The sequence below is a fragment of the Amphibalanus amphitrite genome, unplaced genomic scaffold, assembly GCF_019059575.1.
Source record: "Amphibalanus amphitrite isolate SeventyFive unplaced genomic scaffold, NRLGWU_Aamphi_draft 000473F_arrow, whole genome shotgun sequence".
Lineage (NCBI taxonomy): Eukaryota > Metazoa > Arthropoda > Thecostraca > Balanomorpha > Balanidae > Amphibalanus > Amphibalanus amphitrite.
Genome location: NW_024881967.1, coordinates 50,067 through 66,769, shown reverse-complemented (window position 1 = coordinate 66,769; position 16,703 = coordinate 50,067). Strand labels below are relative to the sequence as shown.

General features: G+C 47.3%; 1 protein-coding gene across 6 annotated transcripts in view; it reads right to left on the bottom strand.

Moving 5' to 3' along the window:
- The window catches only part of LOC122392175 (atypical protein kinase C-like), a 137,959-nt gene extending 121,653 nt beyond the window's left edge, over nt 1–16,306 (bottom strand). For 2 of the 6 annotated variants that reach the window (XM_043386768.1, XM_043386766.1), the window contains exons 1-2: nt 2,569–2,593; nt 886–987 (exon numbers count right to left, since the gene is read on the bottom strand). In XM_043386768.1, the coding sequence (XP_043242703.1) occupies nt 886–938 (53 nt within the window). In that variant the 5' untranslated portion in view covers nt 939–987; nt 2,569–2,593. Of the gene's footprint in view, nt 1–885; nt 988–2,445; nt 2,612–16,057 lie in introns of those variants that run through there. The other 4 variants (XM_043386770.1, XM_043386767.1, XM_043386769.1 and 1 more) reach the window with 4 other exon arrangements.
- Nucleotides 16,307–16,703: the final 397 nt, after the last annotated feature.

The following is a 16,703-nucleotide window of genomic DNA, read 5'->3' as shown; positions in this document are numbered from 1 at the left end:
AGGAATGTAACGACGGATGTCGGTGGTGAGTGTCGGCTGCCTTGACGAGAGCCGACTATAGTGTGAAAACAAGAGAAAAGAATAGAGCTTGGTCCTAATTCAAGATGTTTGATACCAAGAGAGCAATGGTTCACTGTTCTTAATTTCATTCACCAACAAACGTTCAAAATACGAAGCAGAAGACAGGCATGTATGTAATAGAAGATCCATGCGCAAAAATGAGTTAGTTTTCAGATTCATGGACATAATAATGTCGGTCCCGTAGCTCAGTTGGTTAGAGCGTTGGACTCCGCGTGGTGAGAGCACGCGTTCCCGGTTGTGACAGTCCGGGTTCGAAGCGCGACGGGCGCTCGACATTTATGGGCCTCCTGACAGGTATGGCTGCGGTTGGTGGCAGGCCGTAGCCAGGCGAAGTCAGCGAGGGGACCGGCCGTGCGCGGCTTTGTGCGCACGTTAAACTTTGGACTCTAAATTCTGCCATAGAATCGGAATTGCGCGATCGGAGGGTAGAGGGCAGGGTCATCGCAACAAGCTTCGCTTAGCGGTGGCTCTGTCCTTGTGAATCCTTCCCATCAAAAGGTTCGGACTAAATTTATAAAAAAAAAATTAAAAAAATAATTGAAAGAGACACATACCTATAAGTAAAGTAATCTTGCACATACCCTTCTCAACAACATGGTACGAAACACGGTCAATAGAGACTAGAGAGCTGTATACTACTGCATCACTCAGGGCAGATATTCACATAGTTAGGTGTCAGAGTGAGCAATGTCAGGCAGATCACTAAAACCTAATGACTGTCAGATGTGATCCTGAACTGTCAGATGTGCTGGCCACACAACCCAGCAGCAGACTGGCACTCCATGGTTCAGCTCGGCCACTCACCCTTTGAAGGCAGTTTTGACCTTGATCTCATCTGGCACCTGGTCCTGGGTCATTGTGACTGACAGATGTGTTCAGATGAAGGTTACAACTACTTACACCTGCCTGTCAGAAAAGAACACAGCAGTCAGAGGGGGACCTCAGTATACTGTATACATACAGAAGTGTATGGTGGGGTCAGAGGTCAAAGGTCAGACTGCAAAACATGGCAACCGAGTCAACAAACAGTGCACCACCAGCTAGGGTAATTAATCTGCACCAGCCTGCACCAACCAGAATGGCAATCCACACCAGCCTACACTGAGCAAGAGCTGGCTATAATTTTCACCCCATAATGTACATACATACATACATAATACTAAATACAGGTACATAATGTACACTTTTGATATGACAAACATACATCAAATACTTCAATTGCAGTTTTCACATAAAAGGTCAATTATTCCCTGACCAGCCCCACTGTAACTCCTGCTTATCAATTTCTTTGAAAATAATGTTCTTGCACAGCAGGTATGCATTCGATAAATGCCAGGTGGTGTCACAAGAAACTACAGGCAGACCGGCTGATGTCATGTCATGTGAGTGAACACTTGCGGGAATTAAAAAAGCATTTACAAAATAGAAAAATAAAAAGCAAATAGCAAAATAGTAGCTTGTCCCGTAGCCCAGTTGGTAGAGCATTGGACTCCCCGTAGTGGAGTGAGAGCCCGGGTTAGAGACGCTCCGGCGGTCGATATTTGAGAGACTCCTGACGGGGATGGTCTGCGGTTGGTGAGAGCAGCCGCAGCCAGTTGAAGTCAGTTGAGTGGGGCAGGCTGTGTTCGGGTTTGAAGGGCATGTTAAACTTTGGCATCTAAATTCTCCCAGTCCCGATACCCGGTTGCGCGATCGGACGGTAGGGGTCGGGTCGGAATCTACGCAACAAGCTCTGCTTAGCGTGGGCTCCGCCTCCGGCTCTGTCAATCCGTCCATTCAAACATTTGAGCTTAATTTATTTAAAAAAGTATTACATATAGAAATTACATTTTCTGATTAAAGTGCTCCTGAATCAAATGAAAAAAATTCCAAAACAATATATCATTCAAGAGATTTTCTAAGAAAATGTTCACTATTCACACAGTAATGTCACTCTAAACATTAAAACATGAAACAAAACACACGCCCAGAACCTGCAGAAAAGCCATTTTCCTATCGCCATTTTCTAGTCCATTCGCCGAATTTCATCAAATTACACTAATTCCTAGTGGAAAATGGAAGCTTTTTCTCTCCGATAAGTGGACGCGATACCGCAAGCACCTGCTTGTTATACCGTTTTTCACCCTTTGTAGCGGGGCTGCATTTATGCCCATATATGGTCATCAAAAGTCCATTTATTGCCCAATCAATTTTTTTGATTTTCTCCTCTTAGTTTCCCCAACTGAAATCATAATTTTTCATGTTTAGAAAAACCTGAAAGAAGGAAATTCTTATACTACTATGTGCAGTTTGACATAAAGAATATAAACAAACAGTTCCTCAGCTAACAAATTAAATTCTATTTTAACGGAAAACAACACTCACTCGCTGGAAATTCCAACTTCAGTCACTGGAAACGGTTTATATAGCTTTGCTGGAAACGCTAGAAAGTAGAAACCCAGCCCCACAAATCCGCGCCGCACAGCACACACCACCAACACAACACACCTCATTAGTGCAACACACACACACAGACGTTGGGCAGAGCTCTGTTCGCACCCCGTTTATTTATCAGCAGGCTGCGACCATGCTGCTGCTTCTTGGCTCCTCATTGGTCGAATTCAAGTGGTGTATTCGTTAGACCAATGAGAGGCCAAGCCGCGCCAGCAATAACTTCCGCAATATAACTTCAGCAATAACTAACGTTTATATACGGTCGTCAAGTTAGATGTAAGTGAATCCTAATCTATAATCTAAGATTCGGAATCAGGTGAGCCCCTACGATTTGGACCAAACTTGGTCAGTGGGTAGTACGTAACTTCCTGATTACGATGCACCCAAAATCTAAGCTTGGCCCGCCATATTTACGAAGTTACGGATGTTTGAATTTCAAGGTCATTCGGGAGAGCCCCTGCGATTTCCGTCAAAATTTGTGTACGGACACTCTAGATGCTCCTTATTACGAATATCACAAAATTTAAGCTCGGCCCGCCATATTTACGAAGTTACGGAGGTTTGAATTTCAAGGTCATTTGGGTGAGCCCCTGCGATTTCCGTCAGAATTGGTATACGGACATATTACATCCTCCTCATTACAAATATCATAAAAGTTGAGCTCGGCCCGCCATATTTTTCAAGTTACGGAGTCACAAAGTTACGGAATTTCAAGGTCATTCGGAGAGCCCCTCTGATTTTCGTCAAAATTTGTATGCGGACACAGTACATGCTCCTCATTACGAATATCGTAAAAGCTAAGCTCGGCCCGCACTATTTCAAAAGTTAGAGATGTTTGAATTTCAGTGAGTTTCAAACGTCAGTAACTTTTGAAATAGTGCGGGCCGAGCTTAGCTTTTACGATATTCGTAATGAGGAGCATGTAATGTGTCCGCATACAAATTTTGACGAAAATCGGAGGGGCTCTCCGAATGACCTTGAAATTCCGTAAATTTGTGACTCCGTAACTTGAAAAATATGGCGGGCCGAGCTTAACTTTTATGATATTTGTAATGAGGAGGATGTAATATGTCCGTATACCAATTTTGACGGAAATCGCAGGGGCTCACCCAAATGACCTTGAAATTCAAACCTCCGTAACTTCGTAAATATGGCGGGCCGAGCTTAAATTTTGTGATATTCGTAATGAGGAGCATCTAGAGTGTCCGTACACAAATTTTGACGGAAATCGCAGGGGCTCTCCCGAATGACCTTGAAATTCAAACATCCGTAACTTCGTAAATATGGCGGGCCGAGCTTAGATTTTGGGTGCATCGTAATCAGGACGTTACGTACTATCCACTGACCAAGTTTGGTCCAAATCGTAGGGGCTCACCTGATTCCGAATCTTAGATTATAGATTAGGATTCACTTACATCTAACTTGACGACCGTTCCTTATATGGGAAAAACCGACAGCACGCTGATATAAAAACGGCGAGCGAACAGGGCCCAGGATTCCAGAGCTCTGTTCGCACCCCGTTTATTTATCAGCAGGCTGCGACCATGCTGCTATTTCTTGGCTCCTCATTGGTCGAATTCAAGTGGTCTATTCGCTAGACCAATGAGAGGCCAAGCCGCGCCAGCAATAACTTCCTTATATATGTAACGGAAGTTGGCACAGATTCAGCACAGATTCAGCACAGCACAGATTCGGTAGGGGAAAAAAGGCCCGGGTAGAGGGAAACCTTTATGACCCGTTTTCCCCTAGAAATGACGTCACAAACAGGTAAAAATGGGTATCAATCGAAAGCTCTCGTTTACCCAGACACAGTCCTGCAGGAAAATTCCACTTTTTTCCCATAGGAAAGTTTTTACGGGAAAATCAAAATTTTGGGTCAATGGGGGGTCCCCCCCGATTTCGTTCAAAATCGGCACACAGGTGCCCCACCACCAGCCGAGAAACTTTCCCCAAAACGGTCCCCGTTGCATTGACGTTTAAGGCCCTTAAAGCCCCGTAAACTCGTAAAAAATCCGTAAATTCGCCCTTGTACGGCCAAAAACGGGGCGCTAGGGTAACAATGGGTATCAATCGAAAGCTCTCGTTTACCCAGACACAGTCCTGCAGGAAAAGTCCACTTTTTCCCCATAGGAAAGTTTTTACGGGAAAATCAAAATTTCGGGTCAATGGGGGGTCCCCCCCGATTTCGTTCAAAATCGGCACACAGGTGCCCCACCACCAGCCGAGAAACTTTCCCCAAAACGGTCCCCGTTGCATTGACGTTTAAGGCCCGTAAAGCCCCCTAGACTCGTAAAATATCCGTAAAATCGCCTTTGTACGGACAAAAAAGTGGTGCTATGGTAAAAATGGGTATCAATCGAAAGCTTCCGTTTACCCAGATACAGTCCTGCAGAAAAATTCCACTTTTTCCCCATAGGAAAGTTTTTACGGGAAAATCAAAATTTTGGGTCAATGGGGGGTCCCCCCAATTTCGTTCAAAATCGGCACACAGGTGCCCCACCACCAGCCGAGAAACTTTCCCCAAAACGGTCCCCGTTGCATTGACGTTTAAGGCCCTTAAAGCCCCGTAAACTCGTAAAAAAATCCGTAAATTCGCCCTTGTACGGCCAAAAACGGGACGCTAGGGTAAAAATGGGTATCAATCGAAAGCTCTCGTTTACCCAGATACAGTCCTGCAGAAAAAGTCCACTTTTTCCCCATAGGAAAGTTTTTACGAGAAAATCAAAATTTTGGGTCAATGGGGGGTCCCCCCCGATTTCGTTCAAAATCGGCACACAGGTGCCCCACCACCAGCCGAGAAACTTTCCCCAAAACGGTCCCCGTTGCATTGACGTTTAAAGGGACCCTCCCACCTTAACATTAGTTTTGAGTTGAGATAGCCAAGTTTGCGGCCAGGCTCAGAAACCACCATTTATCCTGGTCGCAACCCCCGCAGCTTTATGGTGTTCAAGAAATTTCTTCCCTTTACTTGCAGGGTGGGACCAGCGTGGTCCCTATCTCTTAACCATTACGGGAATCTGATGACGTCATCAGGCTTTCGAACGTCCGTTAAATGTTTGACTAAAACGTTTTGTAGCACGTGGTGGTATATGCTGCTTTGCGCGCAACAAATGCCGCACTTTCAAATAAAGTCGCTAGGAACAGCGGAGATCCCAAAAAGTAAACAAAAGTAAAAGTCTAATATCTTGAAAACCGGTGAATATTTTTCGATGAAATTTGGTAGATATTCGTTTTTGCTCTTTCTGAACCGAGCGACATCACTTTCATGCCAATTCATTAACTTTTTTGAAGGTGGGAGGGTCCCTTTAAGGCCCTTAAAGCCCCGTAAACTCGTAAAAAATCCGTAAATTCGCCCTTGTACGGCCAAAAACGGGGCGCTAGGGTAAAAATGGGTATCAATCGAAAGCTCCCGTTTACCCAGACACAGTCCTGCAGGAAAAGTCCACTTTTTCCCCATAGGAAAGTTTTTACGGGAAAATCAAAATTTCGGGTCAATGGGGGGTCCCCCCCGATTTCGTTCAAAATCGGCACACAGGTGCCCCACCACCAGCCGAGAAACTTTCCCAAAAACGGTCCCCGTTGCATTGACGTTTAAGGCCCGTAAAGCCCCCTAGACTCGTAAAATATCCGTAAAATCGCCTTTGTACGGACAAAAAAGTGGTGCTATGGTAAAAATGGGTATCAATCGAAAGCTCTCGTTTACCCAGATACAGTCCTGCAGAAAAAGTCCACTTTTTCCCCATAGGAAAGTTTTTACGGGAAAATCAAAATTTTGGGTCAATGGGGGGTCCCCCCCGATTTCGTTCAAAATCGGCACACAGGTGCCCCACCACCAGCCGAGAAACTTTCCCCAAAACGGTCCCCGTTGCATTGACGTTTAAGGCCCTTAAAGCCCCGTAAACTCGTAAAAAATCCGTAAATTCGCCCTTGTACGGCCAAAAACGGGGCGCTAGGGTAAAAATGGGTATCAATCGAAAGCTCTCGTTTACCCAGACACAGTCCTGCAGGAAAAGTCCACTTTTTCCCCATAGGAAAGTTTTTACGGGAAAATCAAAATTTCGGTTCAATGGGGGGTCCCCCCGATTTCGTTCAAAATCGGCACACAGGTGCCCCACCACCAGCCGAGAAACTTTCCCCAAAACGGTCCCCGTTGCATTGACGTTTAAGGCCCTTAAAGCCCCGTAAACTCGTAAAAAATCCGTAAATTCGCCCTTGTACGGCCAAAAACGGGGCGCTAGGGTAAAAATGGGTATCAATCGAAAGCTCTCGTTTCCCCAGATACAGTCCTGCAGGAAAAGAACACTTTTTCCCCATAGGAAAGTTTTTACGGGAAAATCAAAATTTCGGGTCAATGGGGGGTCCCCCCCGATTTCGTTCAAAATCGGCACACAGGTGCCCCACCACCAGCCGAGAAACTTTCCCCAAAACGGTCCCCGTTGCATTGACGTTTAAGGCCCGTAAAGCCCCCTAGACTCGTAAAATATCCGTAAAATCGCCTTTGTACGGACAAAAGAGTGGTGCTATGGTAAAAATGGGTATCAATCGAAAGCTCTCGTTTACCCAGATACAGTCCTGCAGAAAAAGTCCACTTTTTCCCCATAGGAAAGTTTTTACGGGAAAATCAAAATTTTGGGTCAATGGGGGGTCCCCCCCGATTTCGTTCAAAATCGGCACACAGGTGCCCCACCACCAGCCGAGAAACTTTCCCAAAAACGGTCCCCGTTGCATTGACGTTTAAGGCCCGTAAAGCCCCCTAGACTCGTAAAATATCCGTAAAATCGCCTTTGTACGGACAAAAAAGTGGTGCTATGGTAAAAATGGGTATCAATCGAAAGCTCTCGTTTACCCAGATACAGTCCTGCAGAAAAAGTCCACTTTTTCCCCATAGGAAAGTTTTTACGGGAAAATCAAAATTTTGGGTCAATGGGGGGTCCCCCCCGATTTCGTTCAAAATCGGCACACAGGTGCCCCACCACCAGCCGAGAAACTTTCCCCAAAACGGTCCCCGTTGCATTGACGTTTAAGGCCCTTAAAGCCCCGTAAACTCGTAAAAAATCCGTAAATTCGCCCTTGTACGGCCAAAAACGGGGCGCTAGGGTAAAAATGGGTATCAATCGAAAGCTCTCGTTTACCCAGACACAGTCCTGCAGGAAAAGTCCACTTTTTCCCCATAGGAAAGTTTTTACGGGAAAATCAAAATTTCGGTTCAATGGGGGGTCCCCCCGATTTCGTTCAAAATCGGCACACAGGTGCCCCACCACCAGCCGAGAAACTTTCCCCAAAACGGTCCCCGTTGCATTGACGTTTAAGGCCCTTAAAGCCCCGTAAACTCGTAAAAAATCCGTAAATTCGCCCTTGTACGGCCAAAAACGGGGCGCTAGGGTAAAAATGGGTATCAATCGAAAGCTCTCGTTTACCCAGACACAGTCCTGCAGGAAAAGAACACTTTTTCCCCATAGGAAAGTTTTTACGGGAAAATCAAAATTTCGGGTCAATAAGGGGTCCCCCCCGATTTCGTTCAAAATCGGCACACAGGTGCCCCACCACCAGCCGAGAAACTTTCCCCAAAACGGTCCCCGTTGCATTGACGTTTAAGGCCCGTAAAGCCCCCTAGACTCGTAAAATATCCGTAAAATCGCCTTTGTACGGACAAAAGAGTGGTGCTATGGTAAAAATGGGTATCAATCGAAAGCTCTCGTTTACCCAGATACAGTCCTGCAGGAAAATTCCACTTTTTCCCCATAGGAAAGTTTTTACGGGAAAATCAAAATTTTGGGTCAATGGGGGGTCCCCCCCGATTTCGTTCAAAATCGGCACACAGGTGCCCCACCACCAGCCGAGAAACTTTCCCCAAAACGGTCCCCGTTGCATTGACGTTTAAGGCCCTTAAAGCCCCGTAAACTCGTAAAAAATCAGTAAATTCGCCCTTGTACGGCCAAAAACGGGGCGCTAGGGTAAAAATGGGTATCAATCGAAAGCTCTCGTTTACCCAGACACAGTCCTGCAGGAATATTCCACTTTTTTCCCATAGGAAAGTTTTTACGGGAAAATCAAAATTTTGGGTCAATGGGGGGTCCCCCCCCCGATTTCGTTCAAAATCGGCACACAGGTGCCCCACCACCAGCCGAGAAACTTTCCCCAAAACGGTCCCCGTTGCATTGACGTTTAAGGCCCTTAAAGCCCCGTAAACTCGTAAAAAATCCGTAAATTCGCCCTTGTACGGCCAAAAACGGGGCGCTAGGGTAACAATGGGTATCAATCGAAAGCTCTCGTTTACCCAGACACAGTCCTGCAGGAAAAGTCCACTTTTTCCCCATAGGAAAGTTTTTACGGGAAAATCAAAATTTCGGGTCAATGGGGGGTCCCCCCCCGATTTCGTTCAAAATCGGCACACAGGTGCCCCACCACCAGCCGAGAAACTTTCCCCAAAACGGTCCCCGTTGCATTGACGTTTAAGGCCCGTAAAGCCCCCTAGACTCGTAAAATATCCGTAAAATCGCCTTTGTACGGACAAAAAAGTGGTGCTATGGTAAAAATGGGTATCAATCGAAAGCTCTCGTTTACCCAGATACAGTCCTGCAGAAAAATTCCACTTTTTCTCCATAGGAAAGTTTTTACGGGAAAATCAAAATTTCGGGTCAATGGGGGGTCCCCCCCGATTTCGTTCAAAATCGGCACACAGGTGCCCCACCACCAGCCGAGAAACTTTCCCCAAAACGGTCCCCGTTGCATTGACGTTTAAGGCCCTTAAAGCCCCGTAAACTCGTAAAAAATCCGTAAATTCGCCCTTGTACGGCCAAAAACGGGGCGCTATGGTAAAAATGGATATCAATCGAAAGCTCTCGTTTACCCAGACACAGTCCTGCAGGAAAAGTCCACTTTTTCCCCATAGGAAAGTTTTTACGGGAAAATCAAAATTTCGGGTCAATGGGGGGTCCCCCCCGATTTCGTTCAAAATCGGCACACAGGTGCCCCACCACCAGCCGAGAAACTTTCCCCAAAACGGTCCCCGTTGCATTGACGTTTAAGGCCCGTAAAGCCCCCTAGACTCGTAAAATATCCGTAAAATCGCCTTTGTACGGACAAAAAAGTGGTGCTATGGTAAAAATGGGTATCAATCGAAAGCTCTCGTTTACCCAGATACAGCCCTGCAGGAAAATTCCACTTTTTCCCCATAGGAAAGTTTTTACGGGAAAATCAAAATTTTGGGTCAATGGGGGGTCCCCCCCGATTTCGTTCAAAATCGGGAAAAAAGTGGAATTTTCCTGCAGGACTGTGTCTGGGTAAACGAGAGCTTTCGATTGATACCCATTTTCACCCTAGCGCCCCGTTTTTGGCCGTACAAGGGCGAATTTACGGATTTTTTACGAGTTTACGGGGCTTAAAGGGCCTTAAACGTCAATGCAACGGGGACCGTTTTTGGGAAAGTTTCTCGGCTGGTGGTGGGGCACCTGTGTGCCGATTTTGAACGAAATCGGGGGGACCCCCCATTGACCCGAAATTTTGATTTTCCCGTAAAAACTTTCCTATGGGGAAAAAATGGACTTTTCCTGCAGGACTGTGTCTGGGTAAACGAGAGCTTTCGATTGATACCCATTTTTACCCTAGCGCCCCGTTTTTGACCGTACAAGGGCGAATTTACGGATTTTTTACGAGTTTACGGGGCTTTAAGTGCCTTAAACGTCAATGCAACGGGGACCGTTTTGGGGAAAGTTTCTCGGCTGGTGGTGGGGCACCTGTGTGCCGATTTTGAACGAAATCGGGGGGGACCCCCCATTGACCCAAAATTTTGATTTTCCCGTAAAAACTTTCCTATGGGGAAAAAGTGGACTTTTTCTGCAGGACTGTATCTGGGTAAACGAGAGCTTTCGATTGATACCCATTTTTACCATAGCACCACTTTTTTGTCCGTACAAAGGCGATTTTATGGATATTTTACGAGTCTAGGGGGCTTTACGGGCCTTAAACGTCAATGCAACGGGGACCGTTTTGGGGAAAGTTTCTCGGCTGGTGGTGGGGCACCTGTGTGCCGATTTTGAACGAAATCGGGGGGGACCCCCCATTGACCCAAAATTTTGATTTTCCCGTAAAAACTTTCCTATGGGAAAAAAGTGGAATTTTCCTGCAGGACTGTGTCTGGGTAAACGAGAGCTTTCGATTGATACCCATTTTTACCATAGCACCACTTTTTTGTCCGTACAAAGGCGATTTTATGGATATTTTACGAGTCTAGGGGGCTTTACGGGCCTTAAACGTCAATGCAACGGGGACCGTTTTGGGGAAAGTTTCTCGGCTGGTGGTGGGGCACCTGTGTGCCGATTTTGAACGAAATCGGGGGGGACCCCCCATTGACCCAAAATTTTGATTTTCCCGTAAAAACTTTCCTATGGGAAAAAAGTGGAATTTTCCTGCAGGACTGTGTCTGGGTAAACGAGAGCTTTCGATTGATACCCATTTTCACCCTAGCGCCCCGTTTTTAGCCGTACAAGGGCGAATTTACGGATTTTTTACGAGTTTACGGGGCTTTAAGGGCCTTAAACGTCAATGCAACGGGGACCGTTTTGGGGAAAGTTTCTCGGCTGGTGGTGGGGCACCTGTGTGCCGATTTTGAACGAAATCGGGGGGGACCCCCCATTGACCCAAAATTTTGATTTTCCCGTAAAAACTTTCCTATGGAGAAAAAGTGGACTTTTCCTGCAGGACTGTATCTGGGTAAACGAGAGCTTTCGATTGATACCCATTTTTACCATAGCGTCCCGTTTTTGGCCGTACAAGGGCGAATTTACGGATTTTTTACGAGTTTACGGGGCTTTAAGGGCCTTAAACGTCAATGCAACGGGGACCGTTTTGGGGAAAGTTTCTCGGCTGGTGGTGGGGCACCTGTGTGCCGATTTTGAACGAAATCGGGGGGGACCCCCCCATTGACCCAAAATTGTGATTTTCCCGTAAAAACTTTCCTATGGGAAAAAGTGGAATTTTTCTGCCGGACTGTATCTGGGTAAACGAGAGCTTTCGATTGATACCCATTTTTACCATAGCACCACTTTTTTGTCCGTACAAAGGCGATTTTACGGATATTTTACGAGTCTAGGGGGCTTTACGGGCCTTAAACGTCAATGCAACGGGGACCGTTTTGGGGAAAGTTTCTCGGCTGGTGGTGGGGCACCTGTGTGCCGATTTTGAACGAAATCGGGGGGGACCCCCCATTGACCCAAAATTTTGATTTCCCCGTAAAAACTTTCCTATGGGAAAAAAGTGGAATTTTCCTGCAGGACTGTGTCTGGGTAAACGAGAGCTTTCGATTGATACCCATTTTCACCCTAGCGCCCCGTTTTTGGCCGTACAAGGGCGAATTTTCAGATTTTTTACGAGTTTACGGGGCTTTAAGGGCCTTAAACGTCAATGCAACGGGGACCGTTTTGGGGAAAGTTTCTTGGCTGGTGGTGGGGCACCTGTGTGCCGATTTTGAACGAAATCGGGGGGGACCCCCCATTGACCCAAAATTTTGATTTTCCCGTAAAAACTTTCCTATGGGGAAAAAGTGGAATTTTCCTGCAGGACTGTATCTGGGTAAACGAGAGCTTTCGATTGATACCCATTTTTACCATAGCACCACTTTTTTGTCCGTACAAAGGCGATTTTACGGATATTTTACGAGTCTAGGGGGCTTTACGGGCCTTAAACGTCAATGCAACGGGGACCGTTTTGGGGAAAGTTTCTCGGCTGGTGGTGGGACACCTGTGTGCCGATTTTGAACGAAATCGGGGGGGACCCCCCATTGACCCGAAATTTTGATTTTCCCGTAAAAACTTTCCTATGGGGAAAAAGTGGACTTTTCCTGCAGGACTGTGTCTGGGTAAACGAGAGCTTTCGATTGATACCCATTTTTACCCTAGCGCCCCGTTTTTGGCCGTACAAGGGCGAATTTACGGATTTTTACGAGTTTACGGGGCTTTAAGGGCCTTAAACGTCAATGCAACGGGGACCGTTTTGGGGAAAGTTTCTCGGCTGGTGGTGGGGCACCTGTGTGCCGATTTTGAACGAAATCGGGGGGGGACCCCCCATTGACCCAAAATTTTGATTTTCCCGTAAAAACTTTCCTATGGGGAAAAAGTGGAATTTTCCTGCAGGACTGTATCTGGGTAAACGAGAGCTTTCGATTGATACCCATTTTTACCATAGCACCACTTTTTTGTCCGTACAAAGGCGATTTTACGGATATTTTACGAGTCTAGGGGGCTTTACGGGCCTTAAACGTCAATGCAACGGGGACCGTTTTGGGGAAAGTTTCTCGGCTGGTGGTGGGGCACCTGTGTGCCGATTTTGAACGAAATCGGGGGGGACCCCCCATTGACCCGAAATTTTGATTTTCCCGTAAAAACTTTCCTATGGAGAAAAAGTGGACTTTTCCTGCAGGACTGTGTCTGGGTAAACGAGAGCTTTCGATTGATACCCATTTTTACCCTAGCGTCCCGTTTTTGGCCGTACAAGGGCGAATTTACGGATTTTTTACGAGTTTACGGGGCTTTAAGGGCCTTAAACGTCAATGCAACGGGGACCGTTTTGGGGAAAGTTTCTCGGCTGGTGGTGGGGCACCTGTGTGCCGATTTTGAACGAAATCGGGGGGGGACCCCCCATTGACCCAAAATTTTGATTTTCCCGTAAAAACTTTCCTATGGGGAAAAAGTGGAATTTTTCTGCAGGACTGTATCTGGGTAAACGAGAGCTTTCGATTGATACCCATTTTTACCATAGCACCACTTTTTTGTCCGTACAAAGGCGATTTTACGGATATTTTACGAGTCTAGGGGGCTTTACGGGCCTTAAACGTCAATGCAACGGGGACCGTTTTGGGAAAAGTTTCTCGGCTGGTGGTGGGGCACCTGTGTGCCGATTTTGAACGAAATCGGGGGGGACCCCCTATTGACCCGAAATTTTGATTTTCCCGTAAAAACTTTCCTATGGGAAAAAAAGTGGAATTTTCCTGCAGGACTGTTTCTGGGTAAACGAGAGCTTTCGATTGATACCCATTTTTACCTCTTTGTGACGTCATTTCTAGGGGAAAACGGGTCATAAAGGTTTCCCTCTACCGGGGCCTTTTTTCCCCCTACCGAATCTGTGCTGTGCTGAATCTGTGCTGAATCTGTGCCAACTTCCGTTACATTCCTTATATGGGGAAAACCGACAGCACGCTGATATAAAAACAGCGAGCGAACAGGGCTCAGGACAAATCTTCGTATGGCATTTCTTCGTCGCGCAATTCTTCGTCCGCATTTCTTCGTCCGCAAATCTTCGTCGGCGCATTTATTCGTGTCGCATTATTTCGTCTCGCATTTCTTCGTAAGCGCAAATATTCGTAGCGCATTTCTTCGTTTCCGCATTTCTTCGTCGGCGCATTTCTTCGTCAAGCATTTTTTCGTCCACGCATTTCTTCGTCTACGCAAATCTTCGTCCGCATTTCTTCGTCCACGCAAATCTTCGTCTGCGCATATCTTCGTCCGCAAATCTTCGTCCCCGCAAATCTTCGTCCGCAAATCTTCGTCCGCATTTTTTCGTCCACGCATTTCTTCGTCTACGCAAATCTTCGTCCGCATTTCTTCGTCCACGCAAATCTTCGTCCCGGCAAATCTTCGTCCGCAAATCTTCGTTCGCAAATCTTCGTCCGCAAATCTTCGTCCGCAAATCTTCGTCCGCAAATCTTCGTCCGCATTTTTCGTCCACGCATTTCTTCGTCCACGCAAATCTTCCTCCGCAAATTTTTGTCTGCGCATATTTTCGTCCGCAAACCTTTGTCTGCGCCATCTTCGTCTCCGCAAACATTCGTCCACAAATGTGGTTCAATAAAACCATGAAGAAATATCAGACCATCAAGTGATTGACGAATTTAATGCATGGAATGGATGATCGAAACTTTTGAAGTCAGGTAGATGAGGTCTGTCAGGTGAAGCTATTGTATTTGGAAGCCGATAATTGCAACATTCCATATCATTTGTGTTCCGGACATTCTTTTTTTCGCGGTCGATGAATGACAATATAATCTCTTGTACCCTCGCCGGCATAGGCGGCGGAACGGGGAGGGCACCGGGGCACCGTTCCCCTCTTTAACCCTCGCCGGCCGAGGGGGGGGGGGCGGGTGCCGCCCCCCCCCCCCATAGGGTTTTTTCGAGATAGCTCCGAACACGCTGGCGATAGAGAGCTGAAACTTGGCATACCTGACCTTTGATCCAAGCCGCATCTTTTGACACCAACCGCATTTTTGGGTCAGGTCAGGTCACTGACCTATGACGTCATAAGTGAACCTCTGCACGGTCTTCAGATGTCGCAACTTCGCAACGCCCTCACTGCCAGAGGAGATGTCACAGGGAAATGAAACTTGCAGGATCTAGTATCCATTATGAGTCTCACAACTTGTATATCTCGGATTTTTCCTAAAGGTCATATGAGGTCAGGTCATTTTCGTGACCTCACCATTATATAAGTCAATGGGGAAAAATTCAAACTGCTATTCTGGCGCCGGGAACGATCTCCAACTATCTAAAGCACACAGAATCGTGATTTGATGCACTCCTTGCAAGGTTAGATGCGTCACTTTTGCAATGTTGACCTTGCGTGACGTCATTTATGACGTCATCAAGGTCATATTAGTTTTTCGTCAATAACTCTTGATCAAATTGAGCTAGCGAGTCGAGAAGGCCACCAATGGACTCAGGAAGACCTGCCGAATCGAATGATATGCGACATGACCCCTTTCGACCAACTTCGTGACCTGGGGGTGCTGACCTGACCTTGACCTGAGGTCAACGCCCCAAGTTGACCTGACCCGGACAAAAAGTATATCATTCGACGCGCCTGAGCGAGGCGAACACGATGCTGCCAAAATCGCGGCTCTGCGGCCGTTTTTTGCGAAGTTATTCACCAAAAACTGAACCGTACCCTGGGGCACTTGACCTGACCTCAGAGGTCACCGGTTGACCTAGGATCTTAAAATCGGGTACCAATCTCTGCGTCTCGTAACGGCGCACACGCTCGTTTTTTTCCGCGACGCGCTAGCTTCACCAGGGGCGAAACGGCGAGGGGGGGGGTCGTACCCGCCCCCCCCCCCCCTCGGCCGGCGCGTATGTAGAAAACCAATAGGTCCGGCGAGGGTTAATTTTGGCCTTTTAACAGACGTAGCCCTATGGGCGTTGCATGGAAAGAATGGGACTAAAAGTCGGCAGTGCCGTGCCCCCCCCCCCCCCCTAATTGAAGGTGTTCCGCCGCTACTGCTCGCCGGACCTATTTGTTTTCTACATACACGCCGGCCGGGGGGGGTGGGTACGACCCCCCCCCCCCATCGCCGTTTCGCCACTGGTGGAGCTAGCGCGTCGCGGAAAAAACGAGTGTGTGCGCCGTTACGAGACGCAGAGATTAATACCCGATTTTAAGGCCTTCTAGGTCAGGGGTCGGCTTACGGCCCGTGGGCCGGATCCGGCCAGGAGGGTGACGGTTGGATCCGACCCGCGACCATCTGACGTCCGGCCCGCGGCTGGTATCAGCGACTTACATCGTGTTCCGGCCCGCGGTTCCTTCAGAAATCGACTCCGATATAAAAGTGACTTAAATGTGCTTTGGCACAGTAGTTCTTCTGTGGTCGATTTCACAGCCAGTTAGATAAAAGATAGATATTATTGTCAATATCAAGCGATGTTAACACAAAAGTAGTCGCACTTCACAGAGGGCTGGAACTCCCCAATAACGACACCATTCCATCCCTGGACTCCCCGACCTGCCGTTCGCCTTCGCTGCTCCCACCGCACTGCTCCCCCACTGCCAGTGAACCCCGATTTTGACCTCTCCACCAATCCCCTTCGGCAAAAGCCCTGAATTCTAGGGCCTAGCCAATCAGAGCTCACCAACACATCAATAAGTCAGGCTCCTTGATCTGGTTGCCATGGCAACATAACAATTGTCATGAACTTCCTAATTCCGAATTAACACTACAACAATTGTCACGAACTTCCTAATTCCGAATTTACACTACACTCCTCCCTGATCATAACTGATCACAACTACATATATCTCGGGTCTGCCGCCTCCTCGTGCTTCTCCTCAGGGCCGGTGGTGGCTCCGCTGTGCGTGTTCCATTGAGACCAGTCCTTTCTACTTGCGTCAGTCCTCCGTCCCTATCTGCTTGAGTGTCCTCGTTTTGC